The sequence below is a fragment of the Phalangium opilio genome, unplaced genomic scaffold (genome assembly GCF_054372755.1).
Source record: "Phalangium opilio isolate 3A_F unplaced genomic scaffold, DU_Popi_V2 ptg000060l_1, whole genome shotgun sequence".
In the NCBI taxonomy this organism is placed as follows: Eukaryota; Metazoa; Arthropoda; class Arachnida; order Opiliones; family Phalangiidae; genus Phalangium; species Phalangium opilio.
Window position 1 is genome coordinate 1 of NW_028324177.1, and position 21,590 is coordinate 21,590.

The following is a 21,590-nucleotide window of genomic DNA, read 5'->3' on the forward strand; positions in this document are numbered from 1 at the left end:
TGAAGAAGAAGAAGAAGAAGAAGAAGAAGAAGAAGAAGAAGAAGAAGAAGAAGAAGAAGAAGAAAGAAGAAGAAGAAGAAGAAGAAGAAGAAGAAGAAGAAGAAGAAGAAGAAGAAGAAGAAGAAGAAGAAGAAGAAGAAGAAAGTTTAATTTATTTAAGCTCGAGAGCTCGGAGAACAATGATTCCCTTTTATCATCCGTGTACCATAACGGTAAATGGACCGAGTGGGGCTGGGAACCCAATATCGCTGAAATTATTTTCTATTATTCAGAATATCAACCATTTTACGACAGGTTGAAAGGTTTGGTTGTCTTTAAGGAAGGTTTGCCGGATATGAACGAGTACGACGGCTCTCGAAATTGTCTTCTAGTAATAGACGATTTAATGGATCAGAACAAATCAGGTTTGATCGGTTCAATTTTTACCAAGTTTAGTCATCATCGTAATTTAAGCGTGCTATATTTAACTCAAAATCTTTATCATAAATCCAGCGATGCTAGGGACATAAGTTTAAACACAAATTATTTGATACTGTTCAAGCAGGTTAGAGATAAATTGCAAATAAATTATCCAGCTAGACAAATGTACCCGCGTAACCCGAAATTTTTAATGGAGAGTTACATGGACGCTACTGAACAACCTCATTCGTATTTGCTACTGGACTTTAAACAATACTGTCCCGAAGATTATAGGGTTAGAACAAACATATTTCCCGATGAGATCATGGTAGTGTACGTGCCCAAAAAGAGATAAATAAGACTCGTATCATACACGAGCATTCATTTGAATTATGAAACGCCGTGCGATTACATCACAGCGAGACGTTCTCGCCCTCTTGAGTAAACTTAAAAAAGGACCTAGACACGCCTTTATAAGATCCGCGGATAAAGGTTTAATAGACGCTATATCAGAATTAGTTTTAAATACGCTACACGGAAACGTGAAATTGAATTTGGCTCAAAGAAGTAGGCTGTACAGGTATAAGAATAACCTACGCAAAATAGCTAGTAAAAGAATAGCTTGGAAAAAGAAAAGGGCTATTTTATCGAACCAAAAGGGAGAAGGTCTTTTTTCTTTACTCGTACCGCTTCTTTCCTCGGTTATCGGAGCTTTTAGTTCGTAATGTACCATAAAATGACCTTGGTACCCTTGAATGAACGGCAAATACCGTCTCAACCCACTATTCCACCCGCTGATACTCTAAAGACAGATGTTATGCAAGAATTGAATAGGGAGATGCAAACGGTTTTAAACAACAAATCGTTAGACGATCGCTCCAAATGGATTATGTACCAACAGCTAGTCCAAAGGTACAATAACGTTTCTCGAGAAATCGTGCCGGATCCGACCGAAAAATGGATTGACATGTTCCCCCTCAAATATAAGGGGAGAGCAAAGAAGGTTTTTACTCAGTTGCAATCGCTTGGCGAGACCTTAAGGTGGTCGAAAGAAGGAAGACTATTTGTAAACGGACGAGAGATCAAAAATTCTGATATAGCGCAGTTAGTATACCATTACATTACCCCCCTTAAAGAAATACCCGAAGGCTGGAGCGATTTTCATAGCATTGTAAAAGAAATTGAAGGACCAAAAAACGCCGTCTCTCCCGAACCAGTCCCCATCCTTCCCCCTCCTCCTCTCCTTCATCTCACTTCCCCTCCAAAAAGAACGCCCTTAAAGAGACGGCTAAGAAATTACAATAAAGAAAATTCAAGCGGGGCTCGTTACGTTACGAAAAGGAAATCTTCTTCTTCTATAATACCAAAATGGCTGAGCTTCAACCCAACAACACCGAAAAATTAAAAACCATATACTATGATCCTTCTAACCCCGCTTCGTTTTCAGGAATAGAGGCTTTACATCGAGCTGTTAAAGATGATGGTATATCGAAAGCGGAAGTAATTTCGTTTTTGGAAAGTTCCACCCCGTATACTTTGCATAAAACGGCTCGTAAAAAGTTTAAGAGACGCCAAATTATAGTTCACAATATCGGTGATTTGTACCAAATAGACTTGGTTGACATGCGATCCTTGGCCAAAGATAATGATAACTACGTTAGGGTTAGCAAAGTAAAAATGGTTTTTGAAAAGGGTTACGAAGCCAATTACTCCACCGAAGTTTTCCAAGTTGATTTTATCGGAACTGCCCGTGATTCAGTGATTTACAAGTTAAAGGATCTGGAAGGAAACCCTATAAGTGGCGTGTTCTATCGCGAAGAGGTTCAGAAAACGGTTAAACCTGAAAGGTTCAACATTGAAAAAATTATAAAGCGGCGAAAAAGGCGTGGAAAATTGGAGTTATTAGTATCTTGGGAAGGTTACCCGAAAACCCAAACCTCTTGGGTTCGTGGAGAAGATGTCGAATCAATCGTTTTACCTAACCCTACCAAGTAACGTCAACGGCTCGTTATTTCCCGATAATACCAGGGCGCATTACTGTACCAAGCTACCTAACCCTATTCATTTAAATGGAAAATGGGAAGTGTCTCTAGTAGATATAATGTATACGTCTACTTTTTACAACGTGCCAAGGCCTAAGGAAGAACGTGATGTTAGTTTTCATAACGTTTCCAGATACGGGAGCAAATATACAGTAGGGGAGGTAGCCGAAGGCAAGAAAAGAGAGAGAAAAAGTAAAGACGCTAGGCGGGAGACCATAGTTGCGCCCGACGTTCCCCCGGGCTTTTACAAGTCTATAGAACATTTAATAAACGTCATAAATAATTCGTTTGACAAAAATGGCCCAACACTGCGGCTGATTTACGATAACGTAACCGGGCACATTACTATAAACCAACCTGAAAGATTATTGAAACCTTATTTAAAATTCGAAAAACCCATTGCCGAAATTCTCGGATACGATGAAGCAAGCGAATGTATCGGTCGTAGCCAAAGGCCCTCTAATTTGAATTACCACGTTCCGGACCAGTTATTTATCTATTTAAATATCGCTAGCGATCAGATTGTAGGCGACCACTCGGTTCCTTTACTACGGATCGTTTCGGTTGATGCCAAGAAACCATACGGGTCTCAAATATTTCAAACCTTTACCAATCCTCATTACGTACCCGTTGGTAAAAATTACTTTGATATCATCGAAGTTAATATAAGGAATAGTTTGGGGGAACCGGCGCCATTTGAATACGGGAGCTTAACGGTTAAACTACACTTGCGATGCCTAAGCCCGACGTCTTAGAAAGGCGAGAATGTTGCTACAAGCAATATTACAATAATCAAGCGGGAACCGGAGGGTATTATGTTGGAAATAACCCTAATTTGAAAGGGCACGGATTTGGGAGTTTTTTTAGCGGATTGGTAAGGTTTGTTAGGCCTTTGCTTACAAGCGGTGCCAAATTCCTCGGCAGAAAAGCCGTTAGTACGGGGACCAAAATTTTCAGTGACATAGTATCGGGCAAGGATATTAAAGAGGCTGCTAAGAAAAGAGTAACGGAAACTTTAGATGATATTAGAACACAGCATGGGGGAGGGGGGAAACGTCGCAGACGTAAAAAACCCTTGAAACGAAAACGGGCTCAAAGTAAAAAAGGTATAAAACGAGCGGCTACCAGGAAAATAAAGCCAGTTCGCCGTCGTATACCCTACAGGTCAAGACGACACGATATATTCTCCTAAACATGTTTCAAGCGACAATATCTGAGCTAGACTTTTTCGAATCTGTCCCGATTCAAACATCGGTAGAATCGGCCAAATATGTTTGCTATCGACCTATTTCGGTTTTGGATGGAGACTCTCAGATTGAATTTTACGTTCCTGGAAATGGTGAAGAATATATTGACGCCTCTCTAACTATGCTTTATGTTCGAGCTAAAATAGTACATACGGACGGTACCGATATCGATGACACAGATAACGTAGCGCCCGTCAACAATTTTTTACATTCGCTCTGGGATACGGTGGAAGTAACCGCCAATGATACGCCTATTTCATCTTCAACCGGAAACTACGCCTTCAAAGCCTATCTAGAAACATTGCTAAACTATGGAGGAGACGCGAAAAAATCTCATTTAACTTCTTCTTTATGGCATAAAGATCCGGCTGGGAAAATGGCTTCTGCAACTGAAAACCAGGGACATCTTGTTAGGAAAGAGTTAGCAAAGGGTTCGAAACAGATTGAAATGTACGGAGCCCTACACGCTGATATGTTTAACGTTTCAAAATTCATACCCAATGGCGTCAGTCTTAGAGTCAGGATGACCCGAAATAAACCAGGCTTTGTTTTGCTCGGAGCTCCTCCCCCCGGTGGCGTATGGTACAAACACGTAATACTCGAAGTAGGCTTATATATTCGTAAAGTGCGAGTAGCCCCTCGAGTAATGCTAGCTTTGGAATCGGCTTGGACTAAAGCCACGGCAAAATATCCATTCACTAGGACAGAAGTGAAAGTTTTTACCATTTCGGCAAATATTCAAAAAACTACTATAGATAACGTATATTTAGGGGTTTTACCAAACAGATTAACAGCGGGTTTAGTAACTCATAACTCGTATAACGGCAAATTGAGTTGGAACCCTTTAGACTTCCAAAACTTTAACGTGAATTATATTAATCCGATTATCGGCTCGGAACAAGTACTAGCTAAGCCTTTGCGACCAAATTTCAAAAAGGGTCTTTACACTAGATCATATTATTCTCTGTTTACCGGATCTGGTACTCATTACAAAGACGATGGTAACGAAATATCTATGAAGGAGTATCCCAAAGGTTATACGCTTTACTGTTTTGATTTGACTCAAGATGGTACCGCGTCAGATATAAATCATTACAACCCTATACGACAAGGACAATTGCGACTTGAACTCGGGTTCGAAGAACCAGTACCCGAAACGCTGAGTTTGATCGTTTATTCAGAATTTGAAAGTTTAATGCACATAGATCATAATAGAACAGTCGTTGTAGATTCGCCATGAACGCTTCAACCATAAGAAGGGTTTTGAGATACACCCGCGGTTTCATGGGCGTATACCCGCGCGATGTTCTACCCAAATATATCCTTCGATACCCGGCTTCCATTGTTATAAATCTAGATAATCACAAAGGAAACGGTAGTCATTGGATTTGTCTCTATATCGATGGGAATAAACAATGTTATTATTTTGATTCCTTGGGGTTGGGTCCCTTGACAGAAGATATTAAAACATTTATGAGAGAAAATTCTACGAAAATAAACTATAATAGGAGGGCTTTGCAGCCCCCCGACAGTTCCGCTTGCGGTATATACTGCGTTGTATACATTATGCACAGAACGAGGAGAAGAAGCACAAACATGTTTTTCAAGAAATTTAAGAGGAATCCATGGATGAATGACGTCATCATTTCCAACCTCTATAAGAGAACCACGCCCTCCCACTGAATTCTCTTACCCAATCCCGACTCGGTATTAGACCGTGTTATGACGTCAGCCGTTCCAGCCTCTATAAGAGAAACACACACCCCGTGAATTCTCGTATCCAATCCCGACTCGGTTGGTGTTATGATGTCAACCAATCTCTATAAAAGAAGCCCTACGGTCGTTAGAGGATTCATATCTACTCCCGGCTCGGTTTTAAACAGTCATCCACAGACTCGCTGCTAGTTATTATTATGAAGTCCGCCGTTATTGAATTAGAATACCTGAACGGACGCACTCGTAGTGATGGCAGCACGGACATTATCGTGAAAGAATTGGCCATAACAACCATCGAGGCCAAGCCGGCTACCGTTTCCTGGACATTCGCGCCGCCGTACAATAAATCACACGTCTCGATTTCAAAACAACGGCAAAACCAGTGGGTTTCGCGTAATCTGCACCGATTGGACTGGAATGCCGGCCTAACCTCATACGCCAAACTCGACGATTGCCTCGCCGCCGGTCTACAGGGGGTCGACCTAATCTTTTCAAAGGGTGACGAAAAAGTCACCTTTCTCTCTGACCGTCTCAACAGAACGGTTCACGACTTGAACGACTTCAAGTGTCCGAAGGCCACGACCGCGGACATCATTTCTCTTCCCGTACGTTGCTTGTACCCTCACCCCGTCGGTGAACACCGAACGGCTTGCGCCTTTGACATGGCTTTAATTTACGCCTTATGGGCGCACTCTAACAAGGCCGAAATTAATATTTCGTGCAATCTAGATATCCTTAATGATATTTACATGTAAAAAAATGAATAAATGTATTTTTTCCTTTAAAAATGATTTTATTTTTTCAACATACACATATTACAGCTTGAAAACAGATTCTCTGAAGGGGGAGAACATGTCTGGTCGTGTTATTTGCAGACGAGTGACGTAAACAACATTTGTATAGGGGGGTGAGAGGTTCATAGCAGGGATGGCGAACGGGTCTGGGCACGAATTATCTTTAATCTTGGGGGGATCCATTTGGTTCGAATGTCGTAAACAACTTTGTATACAAAGAACGTCTGCGGGGCTGGCTGACAAGTCTGGGCATGATTGATAGGGGGGAGAGAGGGTGGGGGGCAGTTCTAGTTATAGGTTTAGTTTGGTGGTATGGCGGGTGGAATGGGGGTCGGCTCTTGATATAGTTTGAGTTTAGTTAAAGTTTAGTTTTTGGTGCGGGGGGAGGGCGAACGGGTCTGGGCATGAATTATTATTTTAGCCGCTAGGGGGGTGTTGTACATGTTGAATTATATAAGCAAACGGAAAAGAACGTTGGGTTTCATAACTAGTATGAACACCGAGGCGAAAAGACGTGAAAGTTTCCATCGTTGGAAGGGTCCGTATACAAACCCCCGAGATCTAGCTAGAGACGGATTTTTTTATTTATATACGTATGGTCACGATACCGTAGAGTGTTATTTTTGTCACGGTATATTAAACGATTGGAAAATTCGGGATTCTGTGCACGAAGAACACAAACGTCATTTTCCTAGTTGTCCCTTCATCCGCGGACTTCCAACAAACAACGTACCGATCGAAGACGACAAGGGTCACGACGTACCACCCGCCGCCCGCTCTGATTATATGGAGTTTCGCATTCCAAAGTCTGTCATTCAAAAGGCAATTTTGGATACCTACGTCCAAGAAATTTTCAGCGACCCCAAGAACCGCGAGATGTTGAATACGACATGAATTCGGAAGAAGCCCGTTTAAAAATTTTCCAATCGTGGCCGTCGCTTTACGTTGATGCAGCCGAACTAGCGCGAGACGGGTTTTATTTAGGCCGTAGAGATACCTTCAGATGTTTCTTTTGCCATGGTACTCTTCAAGTATGGACAAACTCGGAATCGGTAAACGATAAACATAGACAATTGTACCCAGACTGTCCATACATTTTCGGGCAACAAACGCTAGTCCACACGGACCATACCTTCAGATGTTTCTTTTGCCACGGCACTCTTCAAGTATGGACAACCTCGGAATCGGTACGCGATAAACATAGACAATTATACCCTGACTGCCCCTTCATTCTTGGAAAACGGACGCTCAATGTGCCTATCGAAGTAGACGTTACTTCGGAAAAAGATGACTATATCTGTCTTATCAAGAAAAGACGAATTTAAAAGACTCTTACAATGGTGAAAAAAAAGGTTACTTTTTGCCCTTTTACCGTAATATATAAAATACCTTACGAGGATCGTTTTAACTATTATTATATCGATAAAATGCATTTTAATGAACGCATCCGTAATATTAATACTTTACTAGAAAAATTACTTTATGTAAAAAAAATAAAACATGGATAAAATATTTAACGCCTCTTGATTTATACATATCGCAAAAGTAAAAAATATTACCGGAATTAAAATTCCGTGTAAAATTAAAAAAACGTTGGGAGAGAAATTCCTAGGCTTGTATAGGCATTCCCCCGCTTTGCACGCGTAACGGAGAAGAGGAACCCGAGAGATATATTCCTATAACATTTCAGTGCTATTCGGAGAGAAAACGCGCGCCGCTATGGTTGTACACGCATTCCCCCGCTTTGCACATGTAACGGAGAAGAGGAAAAAAAGAGAGAGGAAAAAAAACTCTCCTTCACAGCGCTCTCGCGCCGCTAGGCTAGTACATTCGCAAGCGTAAAAATAAAGAGGCGGTCAAAGGGAAAGAGACGGTGAAAGTCAGGGAACCAAGAGAGAGAGAAAAAAACTCTCCAGCCTTCACAGCGCTCTTGCGGGTATCGGGCTGGGTAAAGAGAAAGTGAAAGTCAGAATAAAAAAAAGGGGACTTAGCGCAAAGAGAGAGCATACACTCAAGAACAACCTCCACCCTTCAGGTGGAGGAGGTGAGGGGGAGACACACCAACCCCCCACCGGGGATGGAGGCATGGGGGCAAAAATTCGTCCCCCCCTTCGCGGGTATAAACCATGGGGGAAAAAAATTCATCCCCCCCTGCGCTGCCCGCGGGTATCGAGGCTTACTATTCTCTGATGTGGATTTCTCAGCTGATTGAACTATCACAGTTACCTCGGAAATTGGTTGAAGTAAACTAATGATCTCTCCAGTAAAGGCCCTTATCAAAGTTAATGCAACATTTTAGTCCATAAATGGCAAATAAATGTTTCTTTGCAAAGGGAGGACTTTATAAAAAATTGGCTTCCAAAACGTGCTTATCTCTATATAAATTCATGATAAAGGACGTTTAACAATGAAGAATACGGCTTAAAACAGGTCACTTAAAATCTAATGGCCATTAATAATTTTTACCCCTCCGAGTGACGATGACGTCACAGAGAGGTATTACACTGTCCGTGTCTGTCTGTGTGTCTGTCTGTCTGTCAGACCCCACGTGACCGCGTTCGCAGTTTACAAATCGGAGCAAACAAATACCCGATTTCCGGAACGCGTTCGCGGTTCACGGAGATTTGGCCATTCATCTGCCAACACCAGTCTTTACTAACTGGCTTCTAAGGACCACAATCTGCTAGTCTTTGCCCATCCCACATGGACACTAGCCTGTGCTTGCTGGCTCGTAAGCACCACCATCTTCTGTTCTTCGTCAATCCCACATTGACACCACCATCTTCAGGCTTTTGTCCATACCGGCTTCTTCTCCATCGTTATCGTTTGGTTTTAAGATATACGCGGCGATCGGCTAGGGTTACGAGAAACGTCTAGCCTCCCAATGGCAGGGCTTCCACCACCAGTTCACGCGAATGCGTTTTTATCTATCATTATAATGGAAACGAATCGTATATATACCCCAAAATTTGAAGAAAGCGGGCAAGAGGGGTACCCTTCACTTTAAACGTCAATATTAACAAAGTTTCAAAAGATAGTAGGAACAACTTTATTTTTAAGGTTTAACTATTTTTAAGGTTATTTACTGGCGATTAAAATAATTAATATCATTTATATTTAATTAATTATTTAAGATAAACTTATTTCTATGTAATGACACAAGTGAGAGTTTATATAGAACGAGTAATGAAGATTGCATCCGAATCGAAACACTACACGCATATCAAAGTTAATATAAAGCGAGTAGGATGATAAGATCTCTTACAAAACGATAACATTTCCTTTTTGCAGAATGTTAAATATTTTAAATATTTTTCGGCATTACGATTCTTTAAGTAGTTGTGTAGCTGTAAAGCTCTGTTTCATCTTAATATTCCAAGAACATCTTTTGATATTAACATTTCAAATTTGGTGTTTACTTTTTAATTCAGCTTTACTACTTTTATATATAGTGTAAACGCATTTTTTATATTCATTAGATAATATGGATGTTAATTATTCATCTATCCACAAGTGTTGAAACGATTGGGTCTGTGAAGTAAGATACCCTAGATTTAAACTAGAAATGACCTTGTTTCGCCTCCTCTTATAGGAGGTGTTAACGGTTCAGAGTGTGCCGAAAGTTAAAAGACCTTGGCAATATTTCGCGAATTTGACAATGTTGGCTTCAATGAAGCAATCACTTTAAATTGCCACTCTCTCGGCACAGTTCATAATGGATAGAAACGTAGAGATTAGAGACACTATGAATTACGTAGTGTTTCATACCCTCTGTAAAGAGAGCCTAACGGCTTTGAGTGGGCCGAAAATTAAATACAAATTTTATTATTCCATGGTACTACTATTCCGAAGATTTTCATCCCCCACTTAACCTGGGAAAAAATCTCAAACTAGGACTTTCATACAGCCGGGCTGCCAGACGTTCAGTGCGAATAAACTTACAAAACCAATCCATGTGGTTTGCGCACTGAACGCATTTCGACTTGTAGCCCAGGCTCTTATTATTTGAAAGCATGCAGGGCCGGAAATAAGCACAGGACACTGGACATTGTCCGAAAATTTTAAAATGTCGCATAATTGTTTTAAAAACGAAGGGGGTCACTGGACAATGTGTCCAATAAATATTTCCGGAACTTTCATAGCTTGAACATGAAGATGCGATAGTATTTTGGGAATAAAATAGGAAAGACGTTTTATTAAAATATTTAGTCTCCTGTATTATTGCCCCATGGTTTCAGATTGCTAGAAGCCGATGGGGTAATGGAAACAGGGATAAGGGAGTTGAGATGGATTGGAAATGATGATGGGCGACCTGCGGCACGGTATCTCTCCCAATGTACCTCGCGCACGCCCCTACCCTTCGGTAGGCGATTGCTAAGTGCTGCCGCGTAGCGAAATTTTATTTGTATGAGAACTAGCTTCTATTTTTAAGATAGAGGGAGCGCCCTTTACAATTTTGTCCAGTACGACCCTACCTAACCGCTGAAGATGCTGGGAGGACTACGGTGCCGTAGGTGGGGGTACACAACAACGCTATAGGTATGGGGGTTTCCACTCCATTCCTCTCTCGTTCAAGATGGAAAACCCATACGCCGATTCGCGGTGCAAGTGACAGTGTTGCCAAGCTATGCATTTTCAAAACCACAAAATAGTGAAACGTTGCTTGTCCACTTAAGGTAAATACAATTAGTCTTTGTCAACTGTTACCGTTTTCCTACCCCCATATATGGAAATTATTCTATGAATAATGTTTAACTGTTTTTTCATACGCCCCCCCTAGTTTGAAATAGACCTTTTTTTACAAGCTGGTGTTAAAAAAATTCAACGGCGAAAAACGTATTTGACAATCTAAGAATATTTTTTAAATATAAAAAAATGCCGTTTAGTTTATACGCCCCCTATTTGTGAAAGACCTTTTTTATGCACTTTTATCATTCTTTATTTGAATTTCAAAGGTAGTACTTCATAATTCAATCTTCTGTAATAACTTTCTTCGGAAAATAATATTTCAAACGTTACAGAGTCATGCAAGGGGATTGCTTTTGCGGATCTTTGTGAGTACTTAACTGAATAATAAAATGGAGGAAGATAATAATTTAAGCAAAGAGGAAATCAGAAAACGAAAGGCAAGGGAAAGAATGAGGGCAATAAGGTCAGATCCAGAATTTAGGAAACGCGAAAATGAAAGGAGAAGAGCGTTAGCCGCGGAAAAAAAGTCTAGCACACAAAATGTTGGTCCTTCCGCGAGGCCAGATGGCCATGATCGTACGAAAGATAATGCATTAAATAAATGTTCTATTGAAAGTACTGTCGGCGTAGGCATATCGATTAATAAGGAGCCCAATAATGTACAAAATGTTAATGCTAATATTAGTGAAATCATCGAAAGCGAGGAACAAGTGCCTTGCACGTCCCATGGTAATGTCTATCCGTTAGAGAGATTAAGAATCTTGAGACAAAATGAAGAATTCAGTAAGAGGGAGTCGCTAACTAAAGGGAAAAAGCGAGAGAATGAGTCAAATTGTGAAATTGAAGATCAGGGTGGAACATTTACCAAGAAATTAAAAAGGGTTGATGAATGGTATAGATCAAGCGAACGTGTAAGAACGTGAAAGAAATACTCTTCAGTGTAAGAAATCAGTTAAGTAAGGCTACTGAACGCCAAGATCGAAAGTATAGGGAAAGTGAACGTGATAGAAACCAGGCGGCTAAACGCCAAGATCCCGAATTTAGAGATAAAGAACGTGATAGAAACCAGGCGGCTAAGGCGGCTAAACGCCTAGATCCCGAGTATAGAGACACTGAACGTGATAGAAACCAAGCGGGTATGGCGGCTAAACGCCAAGATCCCGAGTATAGAGACAAAGAACGTGATAGAAACCAGACGGCTAAGGCGGCTAAACGCCAAGATCCCGAGTATAGAGACACTGAACGTGATAGAAACCAGGCGGCTAAGGCGGCTAAACGCCAAGATCCCGAGTATAGAGACACTGAACGTGATAGAAACCAGGCGGCTAAGGCTGATAGGCGTGAAGATATAGGTTTTAGAACGTCTGAACGTTCTAGAAATAGATCTTCAGCCGCAGATAGGCAAGCAAACCCTTCGCTTATAGAGCAGACCTATTTTGATAGCATAAAAGACGGCCCAACGTGGCCGTGTGAAGGATGTTCAAATCTTTTTTTTTAAGTCATCTGGCACCATTGTAAAGTCCATAGATTTTTTGTCAGTCCCTGGTATTGAACAAAGAGAGTTGAATGATGAAATATTTTTGTGTAGTACTTGTAATAAAACCGTTAATAGAAAGCAAATTCCAAAATTTTCAAGGGAAAATGGATTTGTGTTTCCTGAAATACCTGCGCAATTAAGTAACATAAGTAATTTAGAAGAAAGAATGATATCACCACGAATACCATTCATGCAAATACGATGGTTAGGGTGTGACCAACAACGTGGTATTAAAGGAAATGTGGTTAACGTCCCTATAAATGTAGAGTCCCCCGCCTCGGTTTTACTCAGGTTACCTCGAGACACGGATACTATTCAAATTGAGTTTATGAGAAGAATGCAGTATAACACACCCTATTTGTACGAAACTGTGAGACCCAAAGTCATTTTAGAGGTCCTTATCGTTCTGGTTAAAACGCCTTTGTATGTTAAACATGGAATTACCGTTAAAAGTGACATATTAGACCACATTCCTGAAGAACTTGAATATATTGTTGACGAAAATGACCGCCAGGTAAATCAAGTTGATGTATCAGGAGATAATCCAGTAGCGCCAATAAACGCAGGGAATGATAGCGATGATATGTGGAATGAACCAAACGAAAGTAGTTCGTTAACAGTTGGGAATCAAGACACATTATTAGTTTCTTTTAGTAATTTTTTGCCAAGTAATACCATGCATGTGAAGTTTGCTCCTGGTGAAGGTCAGACCCCAATGTCTTTACTCTTTGACGAGGATGCGGAAGAATTGTCATTCCCGAGCATTTACGTGGGTCAAAAAATGAACGTTAAGGTTAAGGGAAGTTTTGGTGATATTTTTAAATGGGAGCTTCGTAATATTGATAGGCTCTGTGCCAAAAATCATTCGAAATTGTTTTACTCTTTTGTCAAATTGGAAACCTTGAAAGTTAGTCAATCTATACAGGTTTGCATGAGGAAAACTTAAAGAACAGATGGGTCGAATTATACTGCTGGACTTTTAGCTTCTGCAGGATCTCTTGATGCTTTTATTAAGCAGGATGATGGTTTTAAGGTTTTAGAAAGACTACAGAGCTCGCCTTCTTATTGGCAACACAGACAAAAGGAATTGATGGGTATGATTAGACGTTTTTGGCTGCCGAAAGTAAATGGCCTGAGCTACTGAATATTTTGAGACTAACCTCTGGGCAGGAGAGTTTACCTAACGTTGATATTAACAATTTAAGTTTTTCTGAAAGGGCAAAACTTATTCAGGATGATCCTGTTACTTGCGCTCGATATTTTGACCACCGTTTTCGGGCTTTGCTTAAGGCTCTACAGAAATTAGGTCCTCTTGGCGTTAGAGAAGACTATTATTTTAGTGTTGAAACACACCAAAGAGGTTCGTCCCACCAACATGGTTTGATTTGGATAAAAGATGCTCCAAAACTTAAAAATGTTCTCTCAAATGTTAAGGAAGTAGACGAATTTATTGATAATGTTATTTCTTGTGCTGCTGAGCACAATGACGAACATTTAGATTTGTTAACACGATTACAAATTCACAAACACATAATAATTCCGTTTGTCGTTTTGGATTCCCATTTCCACCTATGCCCAGAACCATAATTTACGACCCTGGTAGCGTACAGGAAGAACTCAGATGTAAGGAAAGGTCAAAGAGATTGTATGAGATGTTGCAATCGAAAGAAAAAGAGTTTTGGGTAGATAGTTTTGAGGAGTTGCTAGCTACGTTGGGTTGGTCAGAAGTGGAATATATTTATGCCGTTACTTATGACCTCAAAAGGAAAACAGTTTTGTTGAAAAGACACCCTAAATATACTAGAATTAATCCTTACAATCCGTCCGCTTTGCGTCTTTGGCAGGCGAATATGGACATTCAATTCGTTCTTGATGCTTACGCACTGGTTATGTATATTGTATCATATATAGGAAAGTCTCAAAGAGGGATGTCTTTGCTTCTGCGCGAAGCTTCTAAACAGGCAAAAAATGATAAATGTACAGTAAAACAGAAGTTGAAACTAATTGCTAATCAGTTCTTGAATGCCCACGAGGTAAGCGCTCAGGAAGCGGCTTACTGTGGTTTACAAATTCCTGTGTCCAGGTGCAGTCGCGCCTGTGTTTTTATAAACACAAATGCCCCTGAAAATCGTGTACACATTCTTAAGAGTCAATCTGAACTTGATGAACTACCAGCAGACAGTAATGATGTTTTTGCCTCTGGGATGCTAGAACATTATTTTCAAAGGCCAGAGGAACTAGAGGCAATAACGTTAGCTCAATTTGGTACCTGGTACGAATATTCCAAAGCCCGTAGAGTGACTAAAGCCGCCCACGATCATGTTGATGAGGGAGAGAGCAATGAAGTTGAAGCTTGTGGTAAATGGCTGAAACTTAAAGATGAATCAGGGTTTATTAGGAAACGTGGCCATGCTAAAATTATTAGGTACAGAAGATTCAATTTAGAAAAAGATCCCGATAACTTTTATCGTGAACAATTAATGTTGTTTAAGCCTTGGCGCGATGAAAGTAATGATATTTTGACAAAGGTTATGAAATCAGAATATGAGCTTTGTCGCGAAACTATTAATGAAGTCAGGAAAGAATTTCACAATGAAATTGACGAAGAAGCCGTGGAACAGGCTGTAGCAGATTTTGAAAATGGAGAAATTCAAGTGGATGTTACTAATATCCAGCCTGAATTAGAACATAGAAATGAAGTTGATAGATCTTTAGCTATGGATGATTCCGATTTTTTAATTAATACGGTTCAAGAACCTGTAGGAAATATTAATAGAGAAATTATTGATGGCAATGCCGAAAATACTGTTGCTCCGTCAATTACCTTAATTAATGACTCGGAGTACAACGCCCTTCTTAGAAAATTGAATTCAAAACAAAGAGAGATATATTACCATGTTTTGTATCATGTAAAAAGCAAAGAAACTCCGTTGCGCCTCTTTGTTACAGGGGGCGCTGGTGTGGGGAAAAGTCTTTTGATTAGTGCTATATTTGAATCTGTGTCAAGGTTTTACAACAAACAACCTGGGAGTAGTCCATCGGAAGCGAAAGTAATCCGTTGCGCACCTACGGGTAAGGCTGCCTTTAATATATGTAGGGCAACTTTGCACAGTACGTTTAGTTTACCCGTTAGCCAATTTGCTGGAAATATATCGAGGTTGGAAAGTGAAACTCTTCATAAATGTAGGCTACTATACGGCCAAGTAAAATTAGTAATAATTGACGAAATTTCCATGGTTGGATCGAAAGTTTTTAATCGAGTAAACTCAAGATTACAAGAGATTATGGGTTGCCCTGATTATTTTGGTGGTGTGTCTGTTCTATTAGTTGGAGACTTTAACCAGTTGAGGCCAAGCCGCGATTATTTCGCGTTTCAATCTCAAAGTGATACAGATAATCCGTACGCATCGTTGATTGGTAACCCAATATGGGAGCAATTTGAATTTGCTGAACTTGAGGAAATAATGAGACAAAAAGATGACAAAAGATTTGCTGTGGCTTTGAATAGAATGGCTGTGGGAAATATGACTCAGGACGATATCGACTTTTTTAGTAGTTTGGAAGTAAACACTGAGCGTGTACCCCCGAAAGATGCGATACACCTTTTCGCCACTAATGCGGAAGTAAACCAATTCAATCAAGTTAAGCTTTTAAACATGAATACGGAAAAGGCTGTTTCAGTTTCAGTGGATGTTGTAAATGGTGACCTTACTAGTGAAGTTAAAAAAACATTCTGTCCCAAATTGGAACCTTAGCAACGTCTGATACGTATGGTCTACCCAAAGAATTGACTCTTGCGTGTGGTGCAAGGTATATGATGACCAATAATGTTGACACTTCTGATGGATTAACTAACGGTGCGACCGGTTGGTTAAGAAAGATAGAGTATGGTACTAATAGGCTCGGGGAGAAAATCCCGTTCAGGGTATGGATGGAGTTTGACGATCCCAAAGTTGGGAAAATGTTGAGACAAAAGTGTCATGGTTTATATGTGAATAATAGTTTTAATGTTTCTTGGACGCCTGTTGAAAAGGTCATTAAAGGATTTAATAGAAAATGGAGACAAAACAATATTTCAGTTTCGAGGAAACAATTTCCTTTGGTAATTTCTGAGGCGATTACGATACATAAAAGCCAGGGTGATACGTACTCATCGATAGTCGTGCATTGTAAGGCTACAAGGAAATTAGAAAGAGCGCATTTATATGTGGCATGTAGTAGAGCAAAGACCGCTTCCGGTTTATATATTGATGGTAAATTTCAAGTTCCAAATGCGCCCAAGAATAATATTGTTGCCTTAGAACTCCAAAGGTTGCGTGAATGTAAATCTATTAGTTTCCCGTTCTTACAAAACGCTTTATGCATTTATGTACACAATGTGCAGTCCTTGGACGGACACTTACAAGACGTTCTTGCGGATAAAGTAATTTTAAATAGCCAATTATTACGCTTTGTTGAAACATTGAAAAAAGAAACTGATAATTTTTCTGTACCGTCCTTTACGGAACTAGGTGGTATTCTTCTACCCAGAACTGCTCATAGAGTGGCGTTTGTATCATCTATATATTTAAAAGATCCCCCTGAAAATTCGGTTCAATATATACAATGCAGAGTTTCACGCAGCGATATTCCTTTTAGAAATTCCCACATAGAACGTTGCTGGCTCAATGCTTACATAGAAAATGAACTTGTATCACTGGTACTGTTATCCAAATCTCCCGGAGCAAGTCTCCGTTCTGTTTTTGAAGATTTTAACCCTTTGTTTGAAGAAAGATATGAAAGTAAAGTTCCCACAGTAGCGGTTGGAGATTTTAATATAAATTTTTTAAAGTGCAAGACGGCACTGACAAGCTTTTTTGAATCATTTGATATGTGTTTACTACCTGGTCTGGAGGAAAAATATTCAACAGATTAGCATTGCCAACTAGATTTGGCCTTTGGAAACAAAGCATTTCGAGAGCGATATGAAGCATCTTATAGGGAATCGTATTATTCTTATCACAAAGCAATCTGTTTTGTAAGAAAAGCCTAACTTTAACAATCAAACGTGTTTTTAAAAATATTTTTCAATCTATTAAACAATGGAACAATTTAATGTATACAAGTGGGTGGAGAGGGTGGATTTGTGTACTTTTCTAGGTAAACCCAGACAACTTTAACTTGGGTTGTCCTTTAGCCAATTTGCTAAATGGTTTGCAAAACCCCCTTTAACTTTGGTGTGCCTGTATCCAACTATATACCTGGCTTGCAAAAAACCTCTTAAACTTGGGTGTTCCTGTATCCAACTATATACCTGGCTTGCAAAAAACCTCTTAAACTTGGGTGTGCCTGTATTCAACTATATACATGGCTTGTAAAAAATCATTTTAAAGAAGACGTCTGTCGCAAGCTGAAGTTCTCAAAAAAGCTATTATCAAAAAATTGTATTTTTTACTGCCGATCTATGTATTCTCTGACGTATTTCTTTAGACTAGTTATTTTTTAGTGATTGTATAAAAAGCTAGGGATTATCAATTAGAAAGCAGTGTTCCTTCAATATCTCAATCGAAACAGTTGTTAGTTTGTAATGTTGTTTTTAATCTTAAATTCTTGACGCCAACTATTTAATAAAGTATGAAGTTCTAAGTTACACTTGAGTCGTTGATTTAACGTAGACGCGACATTTCTTGGTGCCGAAACCCGGGAGAGAGAGACAGAAACAAAATCGAGTAGAGATAATCGCGTAACCAATCCGAGTGAGTGATCAACGACCAAGTACGAGATCATGGACAAGTTAAAGAAATCCCGAGCAGCATATCAAGCCCGAACGGATGCGCTGATTGAGAAGATTGAAGAGGAACTGGCATTCAACAACGAGGAATTCAACCGAAAAACGTTTGAGAAATACTATCACCAACTTGAAGATAAGCAAAAGAAACTAGCTGAAGTAAATGAGAAGATATTGACGTTAATACCAGACGAGGAGGATGAGAAAATAACGAGTGAGATGGACTCTTCAGAGGCGTATGACGAAACTATCCAAGAAGCCAAAAGAAACATCCTTCACCTCTTGGGGATTGCGAACACCGTTTCATCATTGCAAGGCCAAACTAAGACAGAATCACACGCTGGACAAGCCACAGTCAAGCTTCCACATCTTACGATTCAGAAGTTCGACGGAGAGCCAACTCAATGGCTGGAGTTCTGGGGATCCTTTAGCACCTCTATTGATCAGAACAGATCTTTGGCCAAGACTGACAAGTTTAATTACCTTAAATCCTATCTGGAAGGTCCCGCACTGAGATCCATTAAAGCCTATTCATTGAGCAACGAGAACTACGACCATGCTGTGCAGACGTTGAAGAATCGCTTTGGAAAAAAGAACCACAACATGCGAGCCCATATGAATAAGCTAATTCAATTAGTGCAAGTCAAGAGTTCGAGTGACGTACAAGCCCTACGCCAGCTATATGATACCTGCGACACGCAAATAAAGAGCTTGGAAACCTTAGGAGTCCAGTCAACCACCTACTGTAGTATGCTGTATACCATCTTGATGAACTGCCTCCAATCTGAACTCAACTTGGAATACAACAAGAAGATTGACGACGAAGACGAGTGGGACCTGGATTATCTTTTAGAATACATCAGACGAGAAGTTGAGAGTAGAGAAAGAGCACTCATCATGAATATACCATCCGTGTCAGAGAAGAAAGCCGAACCCTCCTACCAGAGATCTAGGAACGAAGCAAGTTCAATGAGACCCTTCAACAATTTCTCGAGAAGTCGGATTCCAACCACAGTAGCCTTAAACACCACAGTCGCCAGCGCCTGCATTTTCTGCGAGAAGCCAGGTCATAAGCCAGACAATTGCAATGTAACGTATGAGGAAAAGATCGAGACTATCAAAGCTAAAAACAGATGTTTCAATTGCCTCGGAAGTGAGCATACTGCCCGACGCTGCAAGTCCCGTGGAAGATGTCAGTATTGTAATCGAAATCACCACACCTCCATCTGCAGAGAAAAGTTACAAACGCCTGAGAAACCTGCCTCTGAAATCGCAGTTGGACTAATTTCACTGAAAGACTTTGGACTAAGGAACTCACAAGTGTATCTTCAGACCCTTTCACTCATCGTGGAAGGAGCTACCAGTAAAACCTTGGCAAGATGTATATTTGACAACGGGAGCCAGCGATCATTTATACGAGAGGATGTTTCCAGAGCCTTGAAATTGCCTGTTGTGTCCGAAGAATTAGTTAAAGTCACTCCCTTTGGAGAAACCAGAGAAACCACCAAGATCCAGAGAAGAGTGAAAGTCAAACTAAGAAGTACAATCGAGCCAGACGTAGTAGTTGAGTTAACCCTCATCGAATCGCCGATAATTTGTGGAGCCATGGTAGGCGTTCCTGGAGACGACATACGACAGCAGATGATTAGCAAGGGACTGAAGCTGGCTGAAGTCACTGAACTGAATGGAGCTAAAGTCTCACCGGAACTAATAGTATTGATCGGAGCTGACTATTATTGGAAGCTATCGAAGCAGAAGTTCGAGAAACTAGATGGCGAAGTAGTAGCCGTCGAGACCGTATTTGGCTGGTCTGTCCAAGGACCTACCCCAGTCTCAGCTAACCTCAACGTCCAGTCGTCCGTGGCTATGACCTTAGCAGTAGAAGAAGACCTTTTATCACAGTGTTTGCGACGATTCTGGGAACTTGAGGCCTTGGGTATAGAAGAGAATCCACAAATCACAAAGACGGAACAAGATATCATCGATCATCATCGTTCTACCATCACAATGGTGGATGGTCGTTACCAAGTCCAATTACCATGGAAGGCTGAATATTCACGGATCGACGACAACTTGGCCATAGCAACAAGACGAATGAATAACCTTATTAAACGATTTCAAAGAAACCCAGCATTGTTCCTCAGATATAAAGAAGTTATCGACGACTACTTGGATCAAGACATTATTGAAGCCCTAACTAACGACAGTATTACAACTACTTCCGGATCAACGTATTACATTCCGCACTTCGAGATAGAACGAGGAGACAAAACGACCACAAAGACGCGTATAGTCTTTGACGCCTCCTCAAAGGAAAAGGGATCTAAATCACTAAATGACTGTCTTTCACCTGGTCCCAATCTCAATCCTAACCTCTTGGAAATATTACTTCGATTCAGAATGCATCGAATTGGAATAATGGCCGACGTAGAAAAGGCCTTTCTACAGATTTCACTGGATCCCAAAGACCGAGATTATGTACGATTCCTTTGGATTGAGGATTTCCCTGGCCAAGAGAAGCCAAAGTTCATCCATATGCGTATGAAGAGGGTACTCTTTGGAGTAACATCCAGTCCGTTCCTGTTGTCAGCTACGCTACAATTCCACTTCGATAAACTTCAAGACGAGTATCCTGAGATTTGCGACATTCTTCGTAAAAACATCTATGTCGACGACTATGTTGGAGGCACCTTCTCTGTGGAAGAAGCCTTAGAAGTTCGGAGGCAATCCTGTGAAGTTATGAATCAAGCACGAATGAACCTTCGCAAATGGGTATCCAGTTCAAAAGAACTCATGGCCGTTTGGAGCAGAGAAGATGGTTCGGATCACATTACCGCCAAACAACTAAGTTCACCACTGAAAGTTCTTGGAATTACTTGGCACCCAGCTTCTGATACCTTTTCATTCGATATATCATCATTACTGGAATTCCTGACGCAAAAGAAGGATACCAAACGAAGTCTCTTACAAGCCGCAGCAAGACTTTTCGACCCTATCGGACTCCTAGCACCATTTGTCATAGTTGTAAAATGTCTCTTTCAAGAACTCTGGAAACAAGGCGTAGACTGGGATGACTATCTGCCGCTGGAGATTAACAAGGCCTGGCAGCAATGGTGCTTCGACTTACCAAACTTACAAAAATTATCAATTCCACGATGGTACTTTGCAGACAGCGAATCGAAAGTAACAGGATCCGAGCTTCATCTTTTCTGCGATGCCAGCGAAAAGGCATATGCCGCCGTCATTTATCTACGTTATCGAACAGAGCAAGGATGCTACGGGACATAAATAATCTCATCAAAAACCAGAGTAACACCGCTGAAGAAAGTCACCCTGCCAAGGCTCGAGCTCATGGCTGCTGTCATCGGGTCCAGACTCCTGAAACATACGCTTGCAGTC

General features: G+C 40.6%; 1 protein-coding gene across 1 annotated transcript; it reads left to right on the forward strand.

The window, feature by feature from the left end:
- The first annotated feature begins 18,188 nt into the window (after window positions 1-18,188).
- LOC149665681 (uncharacterized) lies at window positions 18,189-21,479 on the forward strand. The gene has a single exon (XM_089841467.1). It carries the CDS (start codon window positions 18,189-18,191, stop codon window positions 21,477-21,479), a length of 3,291 nt encoding a protein of 1,096 aa, XP_089697593.1.
- Window positions 21,480-21,590: the final 111 nt, after the last annotated feature.